Source organism: Chionomys nivalis, chromosome 7, assembly GCF_950005125.1.
Source record: "Chionomys nivalis chromosome 7, mChiNiv1.1, whole genome shotgun sequence".
Classification (NCBI taxonomy): domain Eukaryota; kingdom Metazoa; phylum Chordata; class Mammalia; order Rodentia; family Cricetidae; genus Chionomys; species Chionomys nivalis.
Genome location: NC_080092.1, coordinates 36,636,132 through 36,659,748, shown reverse-complemented (window position 1 = coordinate 36,659,748; position 23,617 = coordinate 36,636,132). Strand labels below are relative to the sequence as shown.

The 23,617-nt window shown below is 41.4% G+C and overlaps 1 protein-coding gene across 10 annotated transcripts in view; it reads right to left on the bottom strand.

The window, feature by feature from the left end:
* Positions 1-587: 587 nt before the first annotated feature.
* Positions 588-23,617, bottom strand: part of Rapgef6 (Rap guanine nucleotide exchange factor 6) — a 173,516-nt gene continuing 150,486 nt past the window's right edge. For 7 of the 10 annotated variants that reach the window (XM_057773683.1, XM_057773685.1, XM_057773684.1 and 4 more), the window contains 7 exons: positions 23,226-23,446; positions 19,691-19,879; positions 15,139-15,273; positions 9,387-9,618; positions 7,716-8,221; positions 5,079-5,393; positions 588-3,754 (listed from right to left, as the gene is read on the bottom strand). In XM_057773683.1, coding sequence (XP_057629666.1) covers positions 3,729-3,754; positions 5,079-5,393; positions 7,716-8,221; positions 9,387-9,618; positions 15,139-15,273; positions 19,691-19,879; positions 23,226-23,446 — 1,624 coding nt within the window. In that variant the 3' untranslated portion in view covers positions 588-3,728. Of the gene's footprint in view, positions 3,755-5,078; positions 5,394-7,715; positions 8,222-9,386; positions 9,619-12,226; positions 12,709-15,138; positions 15,274-19,690; positions 19,880-23,225; positions 23,447-23,617 lie in introns of those variants that run through there. The other 3 variants (XM_057773689.1, XM_057773690.1, XM_057773694.1) reach the window with 2 other exon arrangements.

Below are 23,617 nucleotides of genomic sequence, written 5' to 3'. Positions count from 1 at the left end.
CTGTTCCTTCATCTGTAATTTTTCTTCATTTTCCCCTCCCGAGACAGGGTTTTTCTGTAGCTTTGGAGCCTGTCCTGGAACTAGCTCTTGTGGACCAGGCTGACTTCGAACTCAAGAGAGATCCGCCTACCTCTGCCTCCTGGGAGCTGTAATTAAAAGTGTGTTCCACCACCGCCCGGCTCCAAAAATATCTTCTAAAGGTATATTAGAGCTGTTTTACAGATTATATATGGTTGTAGTAACAGAACTCCAACTTCTCAGGTGACTTAGAGGCACCATGGGTCCCCAGTTGGCATTCTTGTTTTTGGTTACAGTGGCCTAGGATGGCTTCCATCTCTCCATTTAGCAGAAGGCAACTTTGAAATTTTGGTCCTCTTTGCTTCCACCTCTGTAGTGCTGGGGCTACAGCTGTATGTTATAGTATCCACTTTTATGTGGTTCTAGAAATTGAACCCAGGGCTTTGTGCATGTTAGGGAGGCAAGCAGTCCTCTAATAAGCCACCTTGCAGCCCGAACACTCCTCTGAAGCAAACTGTTCCATGGGCTCTATATAAACTTGGAATGAAGTGCACACAGTTAATGCAGGTTCTTTATTGGTTCCAATGTGTTAGGAGACGTGGTAATAAATGATACCCTTACATTCTCTTAACCAAAAATATAACAAGTATTTACACTCAGTAAAAATACAAAAGCATACAGAGGCACTGTCTTTCTAAAAGACATAAGTTTAAGAGGCATCAAAAACTAGGAGACAACATTGCTTGTTACAGGATGCCTTACAATCACTGAATTGTGCAGATAATTGTCACTTGATCATAGCAACTGTGCAATTTTGCTTTTTGCTAAACTCACATTTCAATGTTAAAACATCTACCAGGTCAACTGCATTCTGTACATTAAAAATAAAGAGGCCTTTTAAATAGCACAAAAGCTAAAGATGAAGTAGGGTTTAAGTTTCAACTTGAAAATGTACCCAACTCAAGGCTGACCCCCCCCCATTTATAGCACGTAATGGAATTCTGAAAGGATACACTTAATGTCTTCTAGAACCTTTCAATCCAAATAATCACTGTTTTAATCTTAAGGAATCCTTTTTCCTCCCCCCTTTTTGTAATTATAAAGAAACTAGTGTAGTTACTGCTGCTTTTCCAGTTTGGTAGAGATCACAGAGGAGATGAACATGTCACCCCTGTGAATATTCTCTAAAGGATTTTTCTCTTCAAAGATTATGTTGAAAGACACCAGTTATAGGAAATGAAGTCTGGGGATCGCAAGTAACCTTGCTGTAATGAGCACTGGGACTCAGTAACCAATCTCTCACTGTTTGGCAGATTCTGCACGAAGGGTCTCCTGCTCTGACAGTCTTGGCAGATGCTCGGCACTAGTCTCTTTAGTCATGTTACACTTAGGACAAGGACAGATGGGGATTTGGAACTGGAGCAAGCATGGGCTTAAGGCTTCCCTTGTTCTAGTCACATGACAGAGTAAAAAAAAAAAAAGGCAGACATGATTTTTTTCGGGGACTCATATACATCATATCACAAAGCATTTGGTTTTCATTCTGATCAATATGATCAGCTGGTCTGAACACTCACAGATAAAGCTCAATATAACCAAGGCAGCTACACAGTGCAAGTTAAAAGCCACAAGCCTCAATGCTCTGTGCAAGATATTTACACCACTGAGGACCAAGGCAGGTCAGGCTCCGTCTGAAGACCTACTAGACAAACAGAAGCTGTGCAAAGAGCACATTTCTCTAGAGGGATGGGCAGAAAATGGTGGCAATGAGTACCCAAACTTGGATTAAAAAGGTGGACACAGCAAAAATACTTACTTTGTTTTGGACACGAAAACAATATTATGCAAACAGGTGAATAAAAAACTTCACACTCAGAGACAGCACAGTTCATAGGTCAGATCAGTTAAGCATGGCTGTTAAGCTTCAGTGGCCGCGCAGGCTGCTTTCAACTTTGAAGGGCCAGCAAGGTTCTGCCTCACTGTACTGAAGTGCACCTGGGCTCACGTCTAAGGCTTCTGGGTTAAGGTCTCCCCAGGGGAATTCATCAGTCCCTACTTTTCCTAAAGAGACAGGCATTCTGTGGGAGGACAAAACATTTACATTTGAAACTGTTCTGATTCTCAAGTGACTGGGCAGGACACAGGGAGAGAGAGCAGCAGAAAAGCACAGTCTTGGAAAGGCAGTTGGTCACGTGACTGCTCTGCAGCAACGCTGCCATGCTTAGTGCACTTAGAATGGCTTTGGTTTTTTTTTGGTAATTACAGAAGTTTATGAAACCTTATTTGCCTTTATATTACAAAGCAAATGAAAAATTTTAAATATGTTAACACTTAAATACATTAACTACAAAATGTTATGATTAATTTATAAAAATGTGAAAAGTCTACTTTAATAAGCAGTCACTGAATTTGAATAAAGAGTGCCATATCCAGGAGGTCACAAAGGATGTCCTCTCCAGGGTAGAAGTCCCCTCCATTATCCTAGCGCCTTTCTCTTATACAAGTTATCCCTTGGTTACTGAGCTCTGTGGAGGGTTCTAAGTTCAAGTTCAATGATTGCACATGTGGCTGTGTAGTGCAAGCCACCAAATAAGTCAAGATGACCTTCATCATTACATCCATACTTAAAAAAATTATTATTATTATTTTGTGTGTAGGGGTGGTCTGCATGTATGCCTATGTACCACATATACTCAGTGCTTCCGGAAACCAGGAGGGTGTTGGATTCCACTTCTGGAGTTACAGGCAGTTATGAGCTACCGTATGAGGGCTAGGAATTAAATAAACCAGGGCCCTCTGCAAGAGCGACTTAACCACTGAGCCATCTCTCTAGCTCCTACACTGATTTGTTTAAACTAGGTATTCCACACTTGAGTTGTGAAATGTTAGCTTAGGGCGGGTTCCAATAGAAACAAAACTCTCTAGAAGTCATTCCCATTGGGTTTGTAGAATCATCACAACTGGATGCAGCATGATGTTCACTTCAGATAGATCCAATGTTAACTATTCCTTCTTTGGGAATTAGGGTTCTCCCTCCCTATTCGACCTCTGTTCCCCTTCCCAAAGGATTGCTAAGACCCCTATGGCTGTTAAAGCCCATGCCATGATAAGCAGGCTGCTCACACTTCACCTATACAGGTGTCTAGTTCCCACCTGAGTGTCTGCTACAATAGTGCCACATCTCTATACCTATGTCAGGATGATGTCTGTTGCTCAGACCATAGACAGCTGTATAGCCTCAGACAAACAACAGCTAACAAGAGCTCTTGAATACAAACAAAACCACAATACTTTAAATAATAAGTTACTTTTCAAATACACAAGACTATCCTTGGTATTGGCAGACATTTTGAATGTGTCCTTTAGCCCAAGCTATGGCTTGGAAAAAATAATACCACTACCTTTAAAATGATTTACAAAAAGAGAAGCCTATAGTGATACACAGGGGGGCAACTCTGAGCTTGAATGTGGTCCCAAGGCAGGAGTGATGTGCAAAGTGAAGGCTGGGATCAGGTGCAACATCCAGTTTAAAAAAACTGCACCTGCAGGGACAGAAGAAACGGAAGCATGACTCAGGAAGAGCTCATCCTCAGCCCAGCGAGGAAACTTCATGGTTGGTGACAGCAGTGAGCTATTGGCCTTGGCCTGCAGAACCACGAGCTCTTGTCCATGCTCCTGACTTCCAGTGGTCTCCAAAGGGCATCCAAAGACTAGACTGCGGACACCTGCTCATTTTCTGAAAATGATGAAAATACAATTAGCTGGCATATCTATCTGCTAATGCAGATCAAGTAATAACCAACAGATTATTTGCTATATGAGAAACTCTCCCTATCTCAAAAAATCTTGGCAGACATTCTATTAAGAACCAGGCTTCTTTGTAACACCATGGTTTCTAATCATACTGAGGACTGACAGGAAGCTAGAATTTCAAAACTAAAATTCTTTTACAACCCTCCTCCCCACGTGTGTGTGTGTGTATACACAAATGCCACTGTATATGTGTGAAGGTCAGATGGTCACTTCTCTTCTTTCATTGTGTGGATTCAGGGGCTCAGGTTTGGCAGGAAGTGCAAAGGCACTGCTGAACCATCTTGCTGGCCTCCATAGTTTTCTTTTCTTTAATGTGTGTATGTAGAGGGGTACATATATGTATGTATGGGTATGTGTGTATGTGTATGAAGACTAGAGGTTGACATATGATGTCTTATTGGATGGATCATTCTCTAGTCAGGATTTCTCAGTAAACCTAGAGTTTGCTAATTTGACTACTCTCCAGTGGGATTACTTTCCAGCTTTTACATAGATTTCTGGGGTCTCTGAATTCTGGTCTTCACGATTGCATGGCAAGCACTTCATCTATTGAGCCATCGCCCCAGACCATAAATGGCTTCAATATATCACTTTACTATTATAGTTTTTTAGAAGGCTAAAACAATTACTTCCAATGAAGAAACTACTTTTCAACCTTTGGTAACAGCTACAAAGTTCATCAAGAGTTTTTCTAGCCAGAGGAGCTTAGTCAATATTGTCTTTTATAGAACTGCTATTTGTAGTTGTCATCAAGTACCTGCTCTCAGATGTCTCCTGCTGGAGCTGCTGTTTCATTATCAAAGGCAGCGATACTCCACGTGAGCTAGCAACAGAGCAATGAGTAGAGATATAGTCTGATTGTGTTTACAAAATTTAGTGACTATTTAAATGTTCCTTATAGTTTGTGTGTGTGTGCACTATAGTGTTCACAGAGGCCAGCAGATAATTTTTGTGTTAGCTCTCTCCTTTGTGTGGGTTTGGGGGACAGAACTTAGGCTGCCAGGCTTGCCCAAACAAATACTAAATACTTTTTTTATTTTGTTTGTAGTGCAAGAGTCTGAACCTAGGGCCTGTACCTGGCTAGTCAAGAGCTCTACCACCAGCTACATGCCCAGATCTTATTTTTTTAAAAACAAATTTAAAGAGAGCTACAAACAAACATTACAAATTATCACATATATCAGAGGAAAGATCTTTCTATGCTCCATAATCCACTTAAGAGCCATTTAGACAGTTTGTCAACGTACCATCTGCTTCGCTATCTGCATCAGCCACATCTGCTAGTTTGGGATGGGACGGCTGCAAGCTATGCCTGTGAGGCTGGGATCCGGTCTTCGAGGGAACCCAGGCCAAGGTGTGGCTACTGGGAGGAGCTGGCGGCAATCTAGACAGGCTGTTAAACATCATCTTTGACCTCTGCACTGCCACACTATAGTCTGGAGGTTTTAGATGAGGGTGGGGTCCTTCCTTTACGTCCGCTAAAGGAATTCCCAGATATCCTGGAGGAGTGGGAGGTGGCTCCCTATACCTATCACCTTTCTTGGGTGAGGTGACACAGTACACTGGTGTGAAAAAAATAAGCAGTGAAAATGTTAATGGAAAAACATAAGAAACAAAGGAAAAAGAACTCCACATTGAAAATTACAATGGCAAAAATATAACTTAAAAACACAAAATAAATACATTTAGACACAATGATAGCAAAGTGAAAATGTTCTTAAAAACACCAACATTTAAACCTATGGTACAAACCAAAACAAAACCAATACCTATCGGATATTTTTTTTTTTAGATATATTTATTTATTATGTATACAACTTTCTGCCTCCATGTATACCCACACGCCAGAGGAGGGCGCCAGATCTCATTACAGATGGTTTGGAGCCACCATGTGGTTGCTGGGAATTGAACTCAGGACCTCTGGAAGAGCAGCCAGTGCTCTTAACCACTGAGCCATCTCTCCAGCCCCCTATCGGATATTTTAAGAAAATTTCACAAACAGCTTCTTGAAGCAGCGACAGCACAGTCCTCCCAAGATAGAGACAGCTCTCACCCCCAGCAGCTAGACCATGCCCTCAAGTGTGATGTCGGCCTGAAGATGACCCGTCAGAGATTTCTGCTGGTTGAAAATGATCGACTCTGCACCACAGCACTGGCACTTGGGGCAGACACATTCTCAGTCTACGTATGCAAACCATTGAAATTTCCCAGTTCAGCTGAACGAATTCCCTGTGGGAATCTTATTTTTGTTTTGAAATAGGGTCTCTAAATAGCCCTGGCTGGCTTGGAACTCAGAGAGATCACCTGCCTCTGCCTCCTGGTGTTGGGATTAAAGGTGTGTACCACTATGCCTGACTGGGGTTTTACTTTTAACTCCTTTTTATTTTTCTGACTAAAGGGTAGAAAAGAAAAACCCTGGAGTTTAGGAAATGTGACATTAAGAATAACAGTAACTTTAATTTTCTTTTCTTTTTTGCTATGTGTGTAATAATCCCCTGGGACTAATGTGAAGCTTCAAAAAGCATCAGAAAAGGAAGGAGGGAGCTTGATTATATGCTGATGATACAGATGACATTTAAGAAGACACTGCCCACACACAATCAGAACGGATTCAAGGAGTATCATATAATTTTCACGTCAACAAGAGGCTTGTCCATGTGGATTTCTACTCTTCTACAGTAAAACTCGCATGTGATGTCAGGATCAGAGTAGTCTGTTTCCCTGAGAGGACAAGCAGGCATGACTAAGCATGGCAGTGGGAAGATTGTCAAGGAGAGAAAATTGAAGGAGGATTTGCCCAAAGTCACCAAGAAGTGAAAGAGTTTAAAATTAATACTCGAGAGGCAGGGGGATCTCTGTGAGTTCGAGACCAACCTGGTCTACAAGAGCTAGTTCCAGGACAGGCTCCAAAACCACAGAGAAACCCTGTCTCGAAAAACCAAAAAAAAAAAAAAAAAAAATCAATCAATCAATCAATCAAATACAATTAATACTCGGAGGGACATAGACATGTATATTCCTAGAATCCTGATAAAGTGCACTAAACAAATCCAAGAACTCCAAGGTCAGCAACTGCCCTTTCCTTTTTTTTCCTTTTTAAATAATTATATCATAATGACATTGACTTGATGGTATTTCACATGAGCAGAGAAGCAGAGATATTATGTATAAGTATTCAAGTAACTCAGAGAATAAACAACTTGATGGCTAAATATACTACAAAAGCTTACTAGACAGCAACCCACAAATCAGTTACCAGTTGGTGATACACATGAGGCTAGACATGCTGAAATGCTTGGGGTCTGTGTCTGCTTTGCAGTGCCTGAAAGGGAGCACAGGGCCTTGAGCTGCTAAGACCTCCTTTATCATGGAACATGTAAAAGAGGATTCACTGTTTCCGTCATGGATACACAGCAACTGTGGTACCAACAACTTGCGAGGTCACCAGAACAATCCTTTTGTCTCTACAGTGGAGTCAAGTCACACCACCACACCTGACAGTCCCAATAACATCCCTCCTGCTGCTCATGCTCCACTCACTTTCATGGCTTGAGTATCACTCAGAAACTTTTGACTTGTGCATCTGTGTTTTACACATATTTGAGAACTATGTGTCTTTTCTGATACTCGTGGTCATTTCCCTTCTCATTTTATATATATATATATACACACACACACACACACACACACACAAGGACATGTATGACAGAGGAAAACAAAGTTCCCGAGAAGCCATAAATTTTGGGGCGAGAAATTGCGGAAGGAAGAAAAAAGTGCAGAGTGGGAGAAATGATAAAATATCTTTAAGGTAGCCCAATGTCCTCTTTTAGGGGAGGGGATACATAACCCCTCAACACCAGTGATACAAACAAACTTGTACTTACCAATCAACCCTCTGTCTGTACTGGAAGTGACAGTTTTATAAACTGGGTCAGTGGTGTCCCTGGGCTCCAAGCCACCAGGGGCCTCTGCTGGTGCACTTTCCAAAACCCTCCGCTTAACTGTCCCATAGTTCGGTTCATATGTGTCCGAGAGGGAGCTGGAAGAGGCCCAACTCTGCCTCAGCTGACTGTTCTCTAGGCTGCCTTTGCACTGGCCACAAGTTCTTGAGCAGCCTCCTTTAGAACAGGCACAGGACTCACAGTCAGCGGGCTCAACCTCAGCAATAGGGTCATCTAAATGTGTGTGCCTGTAAGTGTTCAGAAAGTCCCAGCTTTTGGGGTTTGGAAGGCTTTGGAAGTTGTCATGGGAGCTGCTGGAGCAGGAAGTCCAACTGCCCCGCCCACTGTCAGCTGCTTCCAGCAGGATGTGCTCATGAGACATCTCTTCACTGCTCAGAGAAGATGGAACAGCTACACCCTTGATAAGAGACGGCTTTGACAGCATCCACCTAAAACAGAGACGCACAGATGAGTAATGGTAATTTAGTGGCATAATGGAGACTTCCCAGCACGTGTCCCTCCTAAAAGAGACCAGGATATACCTGAATGCTTAGTGAGGCAATGTTTTCTCCATAAAACCTTCACTGACTTTAAATAAAAACACAAGATGAAAAGTGAAATGAATGGAAATAAACGCACCTTTGTCAATACACTGCTCCCCCAATGTGCAGAATTAGCATTTCTTTTCCTTTCTTTCTTTGGTTTTTCGAGATAGGGTTTCTCTGTGTATCTCTGGCTGGCCTTAAACACACAGAGATCTGCTAGTCTCTGCCTCCCTAAGTGCTGGAATTAAAGGCGTGCGCCACCACAGCTCAGACAAGAACTCAGCATTTCTAAATTGAGGAACCATGTTTTATTTTTTCATTACCATCTGAGGTTAACTGAGAATGATGTGACAAAAGTGCCAATTACACAGATGTCAACATTTATAACAAGGTTCCCAAACATGGGCCACAGGTACCCAACAGTCTATTTCTAAACAGTTAGTGACAGAGAGGATTTCTGTATTTTAAATAGTATGTATGCCCAATCTGCAGTCTGCATGTGGGCACATATAGTTACAAACACAGCACAATACAAAATATGTAAACATATTTAAGACACTGTGAGGTATCTTTTTATGTTTTGTGTGTGTGTGGTAACTCAATTGTGCTGTTTTTGAATTTCAAGTGTTTGAAAGACTACATAGTCTCAATGTCAAAAGACTAGACATGAGAATAAAGATCAAGGCCTGGCCCCACTCTCCAAGCTCTTGTAATGTGCTAGATATACATGCTAGACAGGAAGTGTGTTGTATAATACAATCTTTCTGAACAATTGCTAACAGTCAGGAGCCATGTCTCTAGTAACAACAGCAGGCACACAATGCATTCTTAGCAATCGACAGGATACATGGCAGAAACTAACTTGAACAAAGGGAATGTAGGAACACAAAAAACGTTTGCCCATATATCTTTCAAATAGTATGTATTTCCAAACTCAGTATGTACAACGGGCATACGTGTAGCCTCATACTCTTACTAGGAATGTCTTATAACGGACCTACTTGAGGAGGGTGTAAGGTCAGGTTGTGAGTGTTATTGATTCGATAGGAACACAGACATGGATGTTTACCCGTGAACAAGCTGACTGTGGTCTCTGATTCCTGAAGGGTGATCTGTCTTTTCCAATGTCCCCACCATGGGCTCAGGAACTGCCAGGGTGTGGGCAGATGACCGTTCATCCTGCAAAGCTGCAGACATGGAGTCCACGGAACAGTTGCTCACAATGCTGGACCGAGAGGAGATTTCACTGTGGCTGGAGTCAGACAAGTTGTCAGACTTGGCTGATGGTATGAGCGTGTAACCTAAAGGAGAAAAGAACACCGATTAAACCAAAAATAGGAGAACAGGAAGGGGCAGCCAAGGGAACACAAAGAAAAAATAGGGGACAAAAAACAGAGTAGGAAATCTCAGTTTTCATGCTTGAAGATATGAGAACGGCAATTTTCTCCATACCTTTCCTATACAGCCATTCACCTACCATCCACACCACACCCACAGAACTCCACACTGAAGAAAAAGAGCCAAAAGCTGGTATTACTGTCCAGACTCACACACTTTCAAATATTCAACAAAACAAGAGCAATGAACATATTATAAACATTAGCAAGTACATACAGTATAGCTTTTCTCTTTTTAAGTCTGTGCCCCCTTCTTCGACTGATATAAAATATTTCATGGCCCATGCTGTGGAAGGGATAGGAATGGAGACAGGCTCAAAGAATTGTTCCTGGAAATCTTCAAAGTGCATACTTTTTTTTTTTTTTTTTTTTTTTTTGGTTTTTCGAGACAGGGTTTCTCTGTGGTTTTGGAGCCTGTCCTGGAACTAGCTCTTGTAGACCAGGCTGGTCTCGAACTCACAGAGATCCGCCTGCCTCTGCCTCCCAAGTGCCAAAGTGTATACTCTTATCTCAGATATTCTACTTATTCTACCCAAGTCTTTCCCCAAGTTGAGGATCACTATTTCAGTATTTTCAATCGGTTATTTTTTGCAATTCTAAGTAAGAATACAACTCAGGACCTTGTATGGGCTGTGCAAATGAGAACTCCAGTCCTGTTTTTGTGCATATGTGCATACACATATGTGGTATATGTTCATGAGGGTATGTATGTCCATGTGTATAGGTCAGAGGTCAAGGCGTCTTCCTTTGACTGCTTGCTACTGTATTTTTGAGACAACAGTCTCACATTGAATCTGCAGCTTCATTAGCTGGCAAGGCTAGCTGGCCAGAGAGTCTCTTATCCTCCTACCTTGTGCTAGGGTAATATAACGCACAATGGATTTTTCACCTGGACGCAGAGAATATGGACTCAGAACCTCACACTGAAAGATCTTCCTAGCCCTGTTTCAGTATTTTTAAACAACTGTTTTAGATTTGGACATGATTAACTTTGTTGAGAATTAAGTAGCTGAACAGATTAGAAAGTACAACGATGAAAACAGCATTTATCTACTTTCCAATCTTCTACATCTTACTGCACAGGGCATTGCTACAGAGGCTTTGTTTATTTTGGAGGGATGAAGTGAGGTAAAGGATCCAAAATCACATCTATAGTATGATGGTTAAAGGTACCAAGTGTTCTATTTTGAGACAGGGTTTCTCTGTGTAGCTTTGGTGCCTGTCCTGCTCTTGTAGACCAGGCTGGCCTCGAACTCAAAGATCTGCCTGCCTCTGCCTCCCAAGAGCTGGAATTAAAGGCATGTGCTACCACGGCCGGCCAACGGGCCAGTCTTTAAGAAACAACAATACTTTCTGTTCTCAGGGCAGAGTGAGGTCTGATAGATCACATGACTTTTGAACTAATTCCCAGAAATATTCATTGCTAAGGAAGAAATGGAGGCTCTTGTACGTTACTGATTCTAAGTAATAAGACAGTAAGCTTAGTGCCAGGGCCCTTTATGCCTTAAGAATTTTGGCATGTTTAACTGAATTCAACTGAAGATTAAAAAATGACTGTGAAGTAACATTTTCAAGAGGTGCCATTAATCATTTCAAAGAAAAAAATCAAGATCCAGAAATGTATGGTTTACATTTGGGCTTATGGGGCCAAGAACAGTAAGACAAGACAAGCCAGTGTTTCTGACTTCTACCACACAGCCTTGCACTCACCAGTGCCCATGAAATGACTCTTCTATTTTTAAGATGACCAGGACAACGGAAATGGCAAACAAGCATTCAGACGAGCCAGCCTTCTACTTCTAAAGAGAATCACTGTTTCTTTCATTATACAGATTTCTTTACTATTTCAAATCAATTTTATCTTAATGTTACATTATTTTATCCTTTGTTACATCAGAATCTCGCAAGTGTAATTTATACCAAGGATTGTCTGGAACATTTTTTGAATCACATATACACCTGGCACTCGAATTCAAAGCAATGAGATCTGGGGTGGGACATAGTAATTTCACTTAAAGTTTCCAGATGATTCTGAACCTGTTGGGCTAACTTCCCTCCCAGAGGCATTTTAAAGTGATGACATAAGACATAGGAAAAGACGTGCTTTTTTGGCTCACAGTTCCCCCCCACAGTTGAGGAAGTAAGGTGGCAAACAGGTTCTGAGGCAGAGGGTGGACCGGCTTGTGATGGGGGTTTACATGGAACTGAACATTGGTTCTTAAGTTTTCTCTGATAATCTCACTCAGTCTCAGCTGCTACCAGAAGAAAATACAGAAACTACAGAAAACAAGTAGACAAGTTTACTAATTCAACATAGCAGTCAGAGCAACATACGTACAAGTGAGGCACAATAAATCAGTAATTCTTTGCTGCCAAAGGTTCTAGAGCACTCAGCATAAAATGCTTAATTGTATTTACTACATCATCTGCCCAACCTCTGACAGATGGCTGAATTCAAGCCATATTTACATTAATAACTTAAACTTAACACTAATATTAAATAAGGAACTTTTCAGAGAGTCTTTCTCCGCTTAGGCTTGAACCGTGTACAGAAGCAGCTGAGAGCGGTACTGTGGCCTCGGCTACTTGAGTCGCAGATGGCATTCCCTTTCTCATCTGTGAGGTTGCTTCCAACACCCTTCACTTTCTCACAGCTGTCTGTAGCTTGATTGTGATCTGTGTCCTCTTTTTGGCTGTTGACTAGTCTCTCCCTTGAAAGAGTTCTCTCCCTAAATCTTCTAAACGGGGATGTCATTCTTTTCCTGGTTGTGTTCTCACAACTTGTCCTGTCTCTATTCTCCTCAGTGGCCTTCTTCATCCTGTCTGTTCTTTTTGCTGTGCTCCCAGTAATCTGAAGGATTTTCTTTTGCAAGTAAACCCCACCTATTCCGGGACAGCTCTGGCCACTGATGTTGGTGCTGGGCTCACGGGGAGGGGCTGAGGAAGACCCTGAGAGCTGCAGCGGGCTGCTGTGATCAGATAGGATGCTGCCAACTGGAGAAAGAGATGCAAAGACCCTGACATGATCAATTAATTCTTTTCAATCAGTCACAATTAGCTTGGTTTACAAAACATTTCACTATTTTAAAACTTTATCAACTTGACAATACCTAATTGAACTACAGTAACAGTTCTTTTTAATAAATGAAGAAGCTATATAGCTACTATACAACATAAACACCTGTTCCTAAAAGACAAAACAGAGAAGGTATTACCTTGCTTAGCTAACCAAAAAAGAAAAAAAAGAATAATGCTGAAAGCAAGTCATGCTGGTAAAAAATATAAAGAGAAATATGACAAGAATATAAGGTGATCAGAAACATTTAAGAAATGTTAATCTTAAGAAATGATGCCTTGCCTTAGAATTTTCTGATTAAAAAAAAAACTCAAAAAAGGACTTGCACAGGCTGCAAGGATACCTTTATATAGTGCCATTTCTAGTGCAGATGGGGCTCCAGGAGGAATGTTCAGGTGGTTTGGCTTACCCTCCAATGTGTACGGTGACATACGCAGGTTGTGGAGGTCAGAGGACAATCTGGGTGGTGCTTGTCCTGAGGAGCAGCTCACTGATTGGCCCAGCAATCTGCCTGTCTCGACTTCCCCAGACCCAGGACAAGGTATACTATCATCCTGAGGATTCACAAGGTGCTGAGGTTCCATATCTGCATAGTACGTGCTTCACTAACTGAGCCATATTCCTGGTTCTTGGCTTCTAAGATACTGTTTAAATTCTCCTTATTAGTGAGGAGAACAAACCTAATCCCAAAGTTTAACAAGAACTGAGAACAGCTGAATAATGTACTTTTACTGTAACAATTTTGTTCAGCCAAAGGTTACTGGCATGAACCTGTTTATGAAAATAGATGTACCAAGGTTGAGTTGGGTTTTTCTATTTTTGGAAGGTTCTCATTATGAAAATCCAAATGGCCACAAACTTTCTACAAACTTAAGGATGTACCTCATATAAGTCCTCCTGCCACAGCTTGCTGAATGCCAGCTGAGTATGTTACTCTGGCCCTGCAGGACCATCTGTGAGACTAAAGATCATATGAGTTGTAGAGATCTGATGAAGGTGTTCTGGATAATCAGCTCACATAAACCAAAAAAGGCACAGATCTGTGTGTCTTATAAAAGCATAATAAGATACAGTAGAATCAGAAACTATTTTCTGAATATACCTACTATGTATATATTCCTTCTAGATCCTGTTTGATTTCATGAATCATTTCTTAGAATGATTCTAAGAATCTCAGAATCTCAGTTACCTGAGGGTAGAAAGGGCCGGGGAGCAAGGGAGCTAAACTATGCTGAGGCAACAGCAGGGAAAGGAAGAGATGCTTGATTTATTCACTACTGACAACATACAGAAATATCATTTCTTTTAAACTATATACATTGGTCCTAAGGCAGAGGGTCTTTCTGAACCTTATAAACAAGTCACAAATGGTAGCAAAGAAGTGACAGGGGACAGAGTGTCAAACTAGGCATCACATTACTACACCCCAGCTGGCAAAAATAGTTCTGGAGAGAACCTTAGACCTTGGGAACAGAGTGAGCTGCGGGAGCTCCTCCTTCTAGCCAGGACTAACAAACTTCACTCCCTTCTGGCCAGGTAATGCCCTCTTCTGTGGTTATTTAAAGGGCATGCCCCCCCCCCCCCCGCTTTTTACACTCATGAACAGTCCAGGATTAGGGCACCTTTATCTCTAGCGTAGGCTCAGAGGGTGGAGGGCCAGAGTAATAATCACATGCTCTTTAGCATGTCGCATGTGTGTTCAACATCAGTGGCATCTCACAGTCCAGGATATCCAAGGAAAGCTCAGTCTAACCCATGAAAATGTACGTGAAGAACAACAGTCTCTGACTTTTCTTCGTTGATTTTGTGTAAATGTAAAAACCACAGAAAGGCATAGGTTATTTCAAATGTCCATAAATAAAAAGAACAGAGCAAACCAAAAGTGGCAATCTTTTCTTTTTTGAGACAGGGTTTCTCTGTGTAGGCCTGCCGTTCTGGAATTTATATTGCATACCAGGCTAAGAGATCTGCCTGCCTTTGCTGCCCCAAGTGCTAGGATTAAGGGGTTCACCACCATGCCCAACTAAGATTGCTTTTATCCCCCTACATTTTGCCCTTAAACAAAAACAAAAAGAAAGTTTTTTTAGAGTTGGGTCTTAGGCCTTGAACCTAGAATGGAGCTGCTGATGGCCATGACCTCCTGACCCCCTTGCCTCCTCCTCTCAAGTGCTGGGATTTTAGGTGTGCACCATCATGCTCAGTATAAATACAATTTCTTGTATAATTTTATTTGCAAATTCTCCATGAAATGTTCAAATATTGGAAACTGGAAAGATGGCACTGAAAAGCCAAGTGTGCTGACATGCTGTCTGGTCTGAAAAGAGCTAGCACGAAAAGTCCTATCTTACCTTTGCGAGGGGAACTCTGAGGAGATGCAGGAGGGCTAGAATGCAGAGAGGATGCCACAGAAACAGTATCTTCTGTGTGCTTCTTACCACTCACTTCTTCGGTTGGTCCTAAACCCTTCAGAGGTAAACTTGTACCTAAAATTAAATAAATAAAACACATAGAAATCAAGCAGCAAGTAAGTATCATTTTACAATTAAAATGTGTGAGCCCGGCAGTGGTGGCGCACGCCTTTAATCCCAGCACTCGGGAGGCAGAGGCAGGCGGATCTCTGTGAGTTGGAGGCCAGCCTGGTCTACCAAAAACAAACAAACAAACAACCCCCCCCCCAAAAAAAAAAGGTGTGTAGCTGTCTAAACCACTAGTAATTAAAGCCCTGAGACAATGGCTGGTAGAGTCAACCAAGACATGTAAGTGCACTCAGGGACTGAGTGACTAGGAGATGGCACACAGGTCTCGTTCTCTAGGCTATTTGTTCAAACTCAGTTGGTCAGTACAGGCAAGATTATATTAGGAAATTTGTTTTGTGGCAGAGGGAAATCAAATACACCGTCCAACCACCCACAATGATATACGGTTGCAATCTTAAGAGAGAAGATTGAGGTTCAAACTTTGCACTCCCCCCTTAACGTAGCCCCTTCAAGAGAGCAAAATATGCCAGAGGTAGTGTGTGCCAGCCTCGTCACCACCTGAGGGTACACATGAGAGGCTGTAGAGCTGCCAGGTCAGCCTTTTTCAAGATCACTAATTTCATACTACAGAAGAAAAGTAAGCAAAGGACAGGAAAATTGGATGGTACTCCCAAAACCATTCTTGTAAAGTTCTATTCTCCACCAGCTGCCTACTGAGCATAGATCAGATTCTGAAATGGTTATTGTGGAATAATCCTTTCGTACACTGTGAAGTTGTGTTACTCAGATTAGTTTAATAGAAAGCTGAATGGCCAACTGCTAGGCACAATTTTCAGGGCAGAGAGGATGCTTAGGAGGTGGCAGAGATGTCAAGAGACATTGAACAAGCAAGACACGGAGGAGGAGAGATAATAGCCATGAGCCACACGGCAGCATATAATAGAAATGGGTTAATTTAAATTATAAGAGTAGTTAGAAACAAGCCTAAGTTTTCGGCCATGCTTTCATAATAAATAAGTTTCTGTGTCATGATTTTGGAGCTGGCTGAAGGGACGGAGAATGACTTACTCCAAATGGTTCAGTCTAGTTACTTGATGGAGTCCTAGGAAGTCACTGACTACTCTGAGCATAGAGCAAGGATGACTGTGGTGAGGAGCTGGTACAGCAACAGCAATCTTCTCACTTGCCTGTGAACTCACTCTACTTCCTCCTCCCCACAACTATAGTGATATTTCATTTGTATTTTAACAAATAATGCTTGCCCGAAGATCAGAATGCAAAATAGCCACACTAGTCAGCAGTATTGGCCATGTAGTAGTGGCACACACCTTTAATCCCATTACAAGAGAGGAGTATAAAGTGGGATGAGACACTTTTTTTTCGCTCTTTTTCTGGTAAGAAGATTTCATAGAGGTAAGAGCCCTCTAGTGGCTTGGCTGCTTTGCTTTTCTGATTTTCATGTTGAACATTCCAGTATCTGTCTCTGGGTTTTTATTAATTGTGCTACGTGCAACTTTCTTTTGTTCAAATATATTTCAATCTTCCTTCTCCCCATCTTGTTTCTCCTTCTACTCCCTTTCCTTGTCTCTTCCTGTCACACACACTCTCTCTCTGTCTTTTCTCTTTTTCTTTGAGACAAGGTTTCTCTGTAGCTTGGAGCCTGTCCTGGAACTTGTTCTGTAGAACAGGCTAACACACAGAGATCCGCCTGCCTCTGCCTCCTGAGTGCTGGGATTAAAGGTGTGCGCCACCATTGCCTGGTCCTGTCACTCTCTTAACAGAGTATCACTATATAGGTCAGGCTGGTCTCAAACTTGTAGCCTAGGTTAACATTGAACATGCACTCCTCATGCAGGCCTCAGTCTCCCAAGTGCTACGATTAGAAGGGTGTACACCATGCAAGACTTCAAATCTCTTCAGTGGTTTCTCTGTGACAAACTGTGCTTCGCACTTCTATAATCTAGACATATTTATGACTTCACTTCTCATGTCTGGGAGGCTGTTTAGTCTGGTGGTTAAAAAGCAAGGATTTTAGAGCCAACCAGCCTAAGATCAACTACCAGATTGACTATGTACAGGCACCGCGTAAATTTACAAAAATTCTGTGTATAATGAGGCTAAATTACCATCTCCTAGGGCTATTATGAAGACTAAGTAAATATATAAAATTAATAATAAAGATGGATTATGTCTGAAACTCAGTAAGTGTTAAATGTGAGCTTCAATTACTTGTGTGCATGTTGTTGCAAACTGGGCTGAGCCCCTATGGCTTTATGCACACTAGTCAAGCATTCTAATACCAAGCCAAATCCCCAACCCTGACCTTCAGTTGTTACTGCCTCTTAATATGCATGCAATTTGCAGTACACCAAACTGTAGCTCCTGATAGACACCAACACTCAAGGAAACACTTACTAAAAAGCCTTCTTCTAAAGGCCTTCATTATCCCTGCCTTTGTTAAAGGTTTCTCTTGCTTTTTATTTTACATGCACCATGTTAGTACACACATAATAAACAAGTAATCTGTCTGTATCTTCAATGACACTAGACTGAAACTCTGGCCATTTCATACTCAGCTCCATATGTCAGACCAAATCAAATTAAAATAACATACTTTGCTGGGTGGTGATGGTGCACACCTTTAATTCCAGCACTCAGGAGGCAGAGGCAGGAGGATTTCTGTGAGTTCAAGGTAAGTCTGGTCTACAGAGCGAGTTCCAGGACAGCCAAGGCTGTTACACAGAGAAACCCTGTCTTGAAAAACTCAACTAAATCAAACCAAAGAAACAACCCCCCCCCAAAACATTCTATTAAGCATGACATATGTATAATAGATGGATCATGTTAATAGTACTAGGAATCAAATCTAATCTAGCTTCCCATGTAAAAGTGGACCTAGAGATACTGTTAAAACAACAAATAAAAGTAATTCCAATAACGTCTATATGGCTGAATGGGGGAAACAGAATTTAAGATTACACTAATGTATTTTATGTTTACAAATATTTCTTATTTGGGTCTGGAGGAAGTTGGCTCAGAGGTTAAAAGCACTGAATGCTCTTCCAGAGGTCCTGAGTTCAATTCCCAGCAACCACATGGTGGCTCACAAGCATCTGTAATGAGATCTGGCGCCCTCTTCTGGTAGGCAGCATACATGCAGACAGAATACTATATACATAATACATTTTAAAAAGTTCTTAATTTATTATTTTATTTGTATGAATGTTTTGCCTATATGTATGTGCACTATGTGTGTGCTTGGTAACCACAGAGGTCAGAAGAAGCATTGGATCCCCTGGAACTGGAGTAGTGGATTGTTGTGAGCCATTATATGGGTGCTGGGAACCAAACCCAGGTCCTTCTGCAACAGCAAGTGCTCTTACCACTGTGTCATCTCTCTAATCCTGTCACGTAAAAAGAACTTTTTTTATTAGGTGTGTGGTATAGGTATGCACAAGAGAGTACAGATGCCCAAGGAGGTCAGAGGCATCTGAACACTTGGAGCTCAAGTTACAGGCAGTTGTGAGCCACCTAATGTGGGTTCTCATGAAAGCAGTACACCCTTATAACTGAGCCATCTCTCTAGCTCCTACATTTATTTTTAATTAAAATTTTTGTTTTTACAGTTTTGTGTGCATGGATGTTTTAACTATATACCATATTCATGCAGTGCCCATGGAGGCCAGGAGAGGATGCGGATCCTCTGAAAGTGGAGTCACAGATGGTTGTGAGCTGACATGTGGGTTCAGGGACTCAAACCCAGGTGTGGAAGAGCAGCCAGTGCTTAACCACTGAACCATCTATCCAGCCCCATACTCTTTTTGTTCTCTCCATGTTCTTTCTCCTAATGAGGTCTTCAGAAGGGGACATTAATGAAAAAAACAGTGTATAGGTATTTTCATAAAAAGCAATTTGATTTTCACAGCTTTTGGAAGTTTACATTTGGAGTATTTGAAATACATCTTTGAATATAGAATGAATTTTAGCTTGATATGTTATCTAAGATTTACTGTAGATATTCAAGATGTACAGTTATATAAGGTTTCTGTTGATAAACAGATTTCAGAAATATAGAAATCCCAACACTAGTATTTAAATCACACTGTCATCACTGGGGAGTGGTGACATAAGCTTTTAATCCTAGCACTTGGGAGGGAGATGCAGGTGGATCTCTGAGTTCAAGGCCAGCCTGGTCTACAAAACGAGTTTTAGTACAGCCAGGGCTGTTACAGAGAAATTCTGCCTTGACAAACCAAAACCAACCAATTGACCAACCAACCAACCAACCAACCAACCAACCAAAAAACCCTCCACATTGTCATCAAATACACTGAAGCAAAACAAAACATTTTTGATGTAATGATGTAATGACCATATTCTTCTGACATTGTCAGCAGTTTGGATCAGGGCTTTGAGCACTCACTCAGCACATGGTCTCTGGCTTGTCCTCTCTTTCTGATGGGGTGCAGATTAACTGCTGGCACCTGAAGCACCTGGCTCACTCTGTGTGGCTGATGCAGGTGGACTTTCGCTGTTGGGCCAACTGATCTCAAAGGCACAGGTGACATTTCAGATGACTTGGCTGACCTTTTTTCAGTTAAGTTCTTTGTCACTATGAGGAGAAAAAAGGGTCAGATAACTGCAAATTTTTAAAAGACTATTACAATTGACAAGTAGTTGTTTAAAAATTACACATTATATACAAAAAAATTAAAGATATACTTTCATAAAAGAAACTTAAGCATAAATTATCTCTTTGCAGCTGTTGTAGAACATGTTGTTTGCTTCCTAAATTCTTGAACAGATTATCTACTTCCTGAGACCAAGTTTGCACTCTCATCTATAGGACTAAAATGCTCTCACTGGATCAATTCCAGCATGCCTCAAGTCCTTCTCCAGATGACAGCAGAGTGAGAACTAACATGGAGATCTAACCTACTATCTTCCTTCTCTATGTTCCATAAACCTCACAACTCCCTCTGTTCTCAGGAAAGACTCAAATGCCTCCAGCGAGGCCTGTAAAAACATGAAGATTCACTATCAGCCTGTCTTCACCTTGTACTTCCCTACTCTTCAATCCCATATGCTTGAGGTTTCTACCATGTCAGCCTTTGCCTTGGTTGAATCACTTTACACCAATGACCTCTTGCACCTTTCAGATCTACTTTCTTATAAAGTCACAGAACCTTTCCTAATACTGCAATGACTATACTAGTGAGGTCTAAAATACATAGATGGAACAGGGTTGGGGGAGGGAGAACAACACAAAACCCCCAAATCAGTACTGTGGCCCAAAGGCAAGAAATTCTTCCTCAGCCAGCCCTTTCAATCCTTTGGTTAAGTATTCAGGAGGGTTTCACGCATAGGCCTCAAACACCAACAGAAAGACTACCTGTGCCAGCCCAGCTGTGAATAGCTAGTATTCATGCTTTCACTGTGAGCCTGAAACTGACTGATCCTCCTGTCTTCTCAGTAGCTGGGACTCAAGTGTGTACTAGCACACTAAGGATAATGTCTACAGAGTACTTAGTAAAGATGCTGCTACCATATAGAAGGCTCTCAATTTCCACTGTTTATTATTTCTTTCTTCAATTTTATAGGCTTGATAAAGAATCAGAAGACATAAAACATGTTCTTTAACCTTAGCCAAAGTTTCACATTTTTATTTTTTTAAGAAGACAGAGAGTCTTACTGTGTATTCCTGGCTGGCCCGGAACTCTCAGAATCTGCCTGCCTCTGCCTTTTGAGTGATGGCATAGGATACTATTGCTATGCATTTTCCCATTCATGAAAACAGGTGAGAATGAAGAAAACCTTGCCCAATGGTAATAAATGAAACTCAACCTCTGCTTACATCCATTAGTGTCAGTACAAACATTCCACCAAATTTCTCCAGTGGAAGAATTCAATATATTGTTTGTTTTTTTTTTTCCTTTCCTTTCCTTCTTTCTTTTTTTTTTTTTTTTTGAGACAGGGTTTCTCTATGTAGCCATGGCAGTCTAGAATTCACTCTGTAGACCAGACTGGCCTTGAACTCACAGAAATCTGCTTGTCTCTACCTACTGAATGCTGGGATTAGGAGCGTGCCTGTCTTGAATATATTTTTTGGATAATAGTTTAATCCAACCCCCTCAAGACAAGCTATGTAAGCCGGGCGGTGGTGGCGCACGCCTTTAATCCCAGCACTTGGAAGGCAGAGGCAGGCAGATCTCTGTGAGTTCGAGACCAGCCTGGTCTACAAGAGCTAGTTCCAGGACAGGCCCCCAAACCACAGAGAAACCCTGTCTCGAAAAACCAAAAAAAAAAAAAAAAAAAAACCAAAAAAAAAAAGACAAGCTATGTAGCCCAGGCTGGCCCTGAACATACTATCCTTCTGTCTTAGTCTCCCAAGTACTGTTAATCACTGGAGTGCACCTGTGAGGGCTAAAGTTATGTTTTAAGTTTTAATTACAGTGCTTAAGAGAGCTAGAAGACAAAAATGCCTCTAATATATAAACTCTACTTGCCCAAGGGAAGTTAACTTTCTGGAATGCTGGGGGCTGTTCATATAAGATGATAAGCTATGTGTCTTCACTTCTGTAAACAAGGTTGGTTGCCCCAGTGCTCAGGGTGTGCTCATCACTCATAGGTGGGAAGATTGTAGGCAGTAAGCACATAGGATGTATGCTTGTCCCCAACCTCCACTGGACAAAGGCAGGAAGTATCTAGTTTTGTGAGCTTTGCCTTTATAAGCACCTGACTAACATAATTTGTAGCCATTCTCTGGGAATTCTGGGTATGGACCTGGCCAGTGTCCATTGTCCTAATCAGTATTTAATAAAGCTTCCTTCAAATTGGGCTAAAAATTTGTGGTAGTGCTCTTATTGTTGTCCAGTGAATTAACACACTATCATGTCCAGCTCTTGCTAATATGGGATGTACTGAATGACTCTTTACCCAGTATTTTAAATTCATCGTGAAATCACTATATGCTTCTATGTTCACTTTCTCTTTTCCATTCATATTACAATGGAAATATCAACACAGTTATCAATTTTTTTTGGGTCAATCCATGGAGAGTACCATTCCCTTCTGTCAACAGAAAACTTGTAATTCTATTGTGCTTTTTATGAGTTTAACATTTACCCGCCCCTTCAGCTCCTGTAACTCACGATTTTCTTAACCCAAAGATGTGTTCTGAAGCCTCCACACAAAGGTCAGGGTGATGCTTGGCGATGCAATACTTACTGAGCAGAGCAGTAGTGGACAGACAGACTGTGAGGTAGCAGTAGTGAGGAGACAATCTTTTCCACAGTGTCAGGATGTGTCTACTTCCTCTTGTATCTTACTGATAAGGCATCACTGCTAGTATTTGACTCAAAACTCTAAGCTTTCTATTTGGTAATTGATTTTCACCTGGTACAGAAGTCACATTTCATTTAGAGATAAGGGCAACAATGTTCTTAAACAGAGTTTTTTCTATAATGTTCTAATTAAAAAAAAAAAAAAGGACATTTCTGCTTTTATGTGTATGGGTGTTTTGCCAGCATGTATGCCTGTGCACCATGTATCTGTAGTGCCCATGGAGTCCAGAAGAGGGCATTAGATCTTCTGTAACCGGTGTTACAGATAGTGTGAGACACCATGTGGGTACAGGAAACTGAACTCAGGTCCTGTGAGAGCAGCAAGTGCTCTTAATAGCTGAGTTAGCTCTCCAGTGACTTGTGCAGCCCCTCCCCATTTGAAAACTTTATTAATGCTCCAACTTTTTAAAGAGGATTTGTAAAGCCTTTAAAAGAAGAGCTATTCATCTCTTCCCCTCCTACAGAGTTCTGTGAGGGCTAGGACTCAGCATGTCATGAACAGACCATGTAGCTGGAGACAGCAGTCATCCTTGCAAATGAAATCAACACCAACTCTGGAGAACAAAATTTCTGCTTTGTTGTGCTCACCCATGTGATAAAAAAGAAAATACTCACAGGTACCATATGCAGGCTCCCACTGCAGTGACATCATCTGGAACTTCTCCTCATCTGTATCTATGTCCAGACTAGAAAGATACTGTTTCACTTTCCTTGCCATTTGGGCATCTTCATATAGCTTCTTGGCATTCAGCAGTGAGCTGCGGCGTGCTCTTTTCTTGTGAGCACCTCCCTGAACATCTAGCATGTTTGAATTTGTGCTGCCTTGACTCAATGACCTGTAAAAAGACAGAAACTGCAATGAAAGCCTATAAAGATGAGAGTTTAGCATGAAAAAAACAAAGATTCAAATATTTTTTTCTGTTAATACTATTGCATGCTGATGTAGATGAGTTAAAAGATGAAGAGCATTAATAATGCGAAGTAATCTGGCACAGACGGCAATGTTC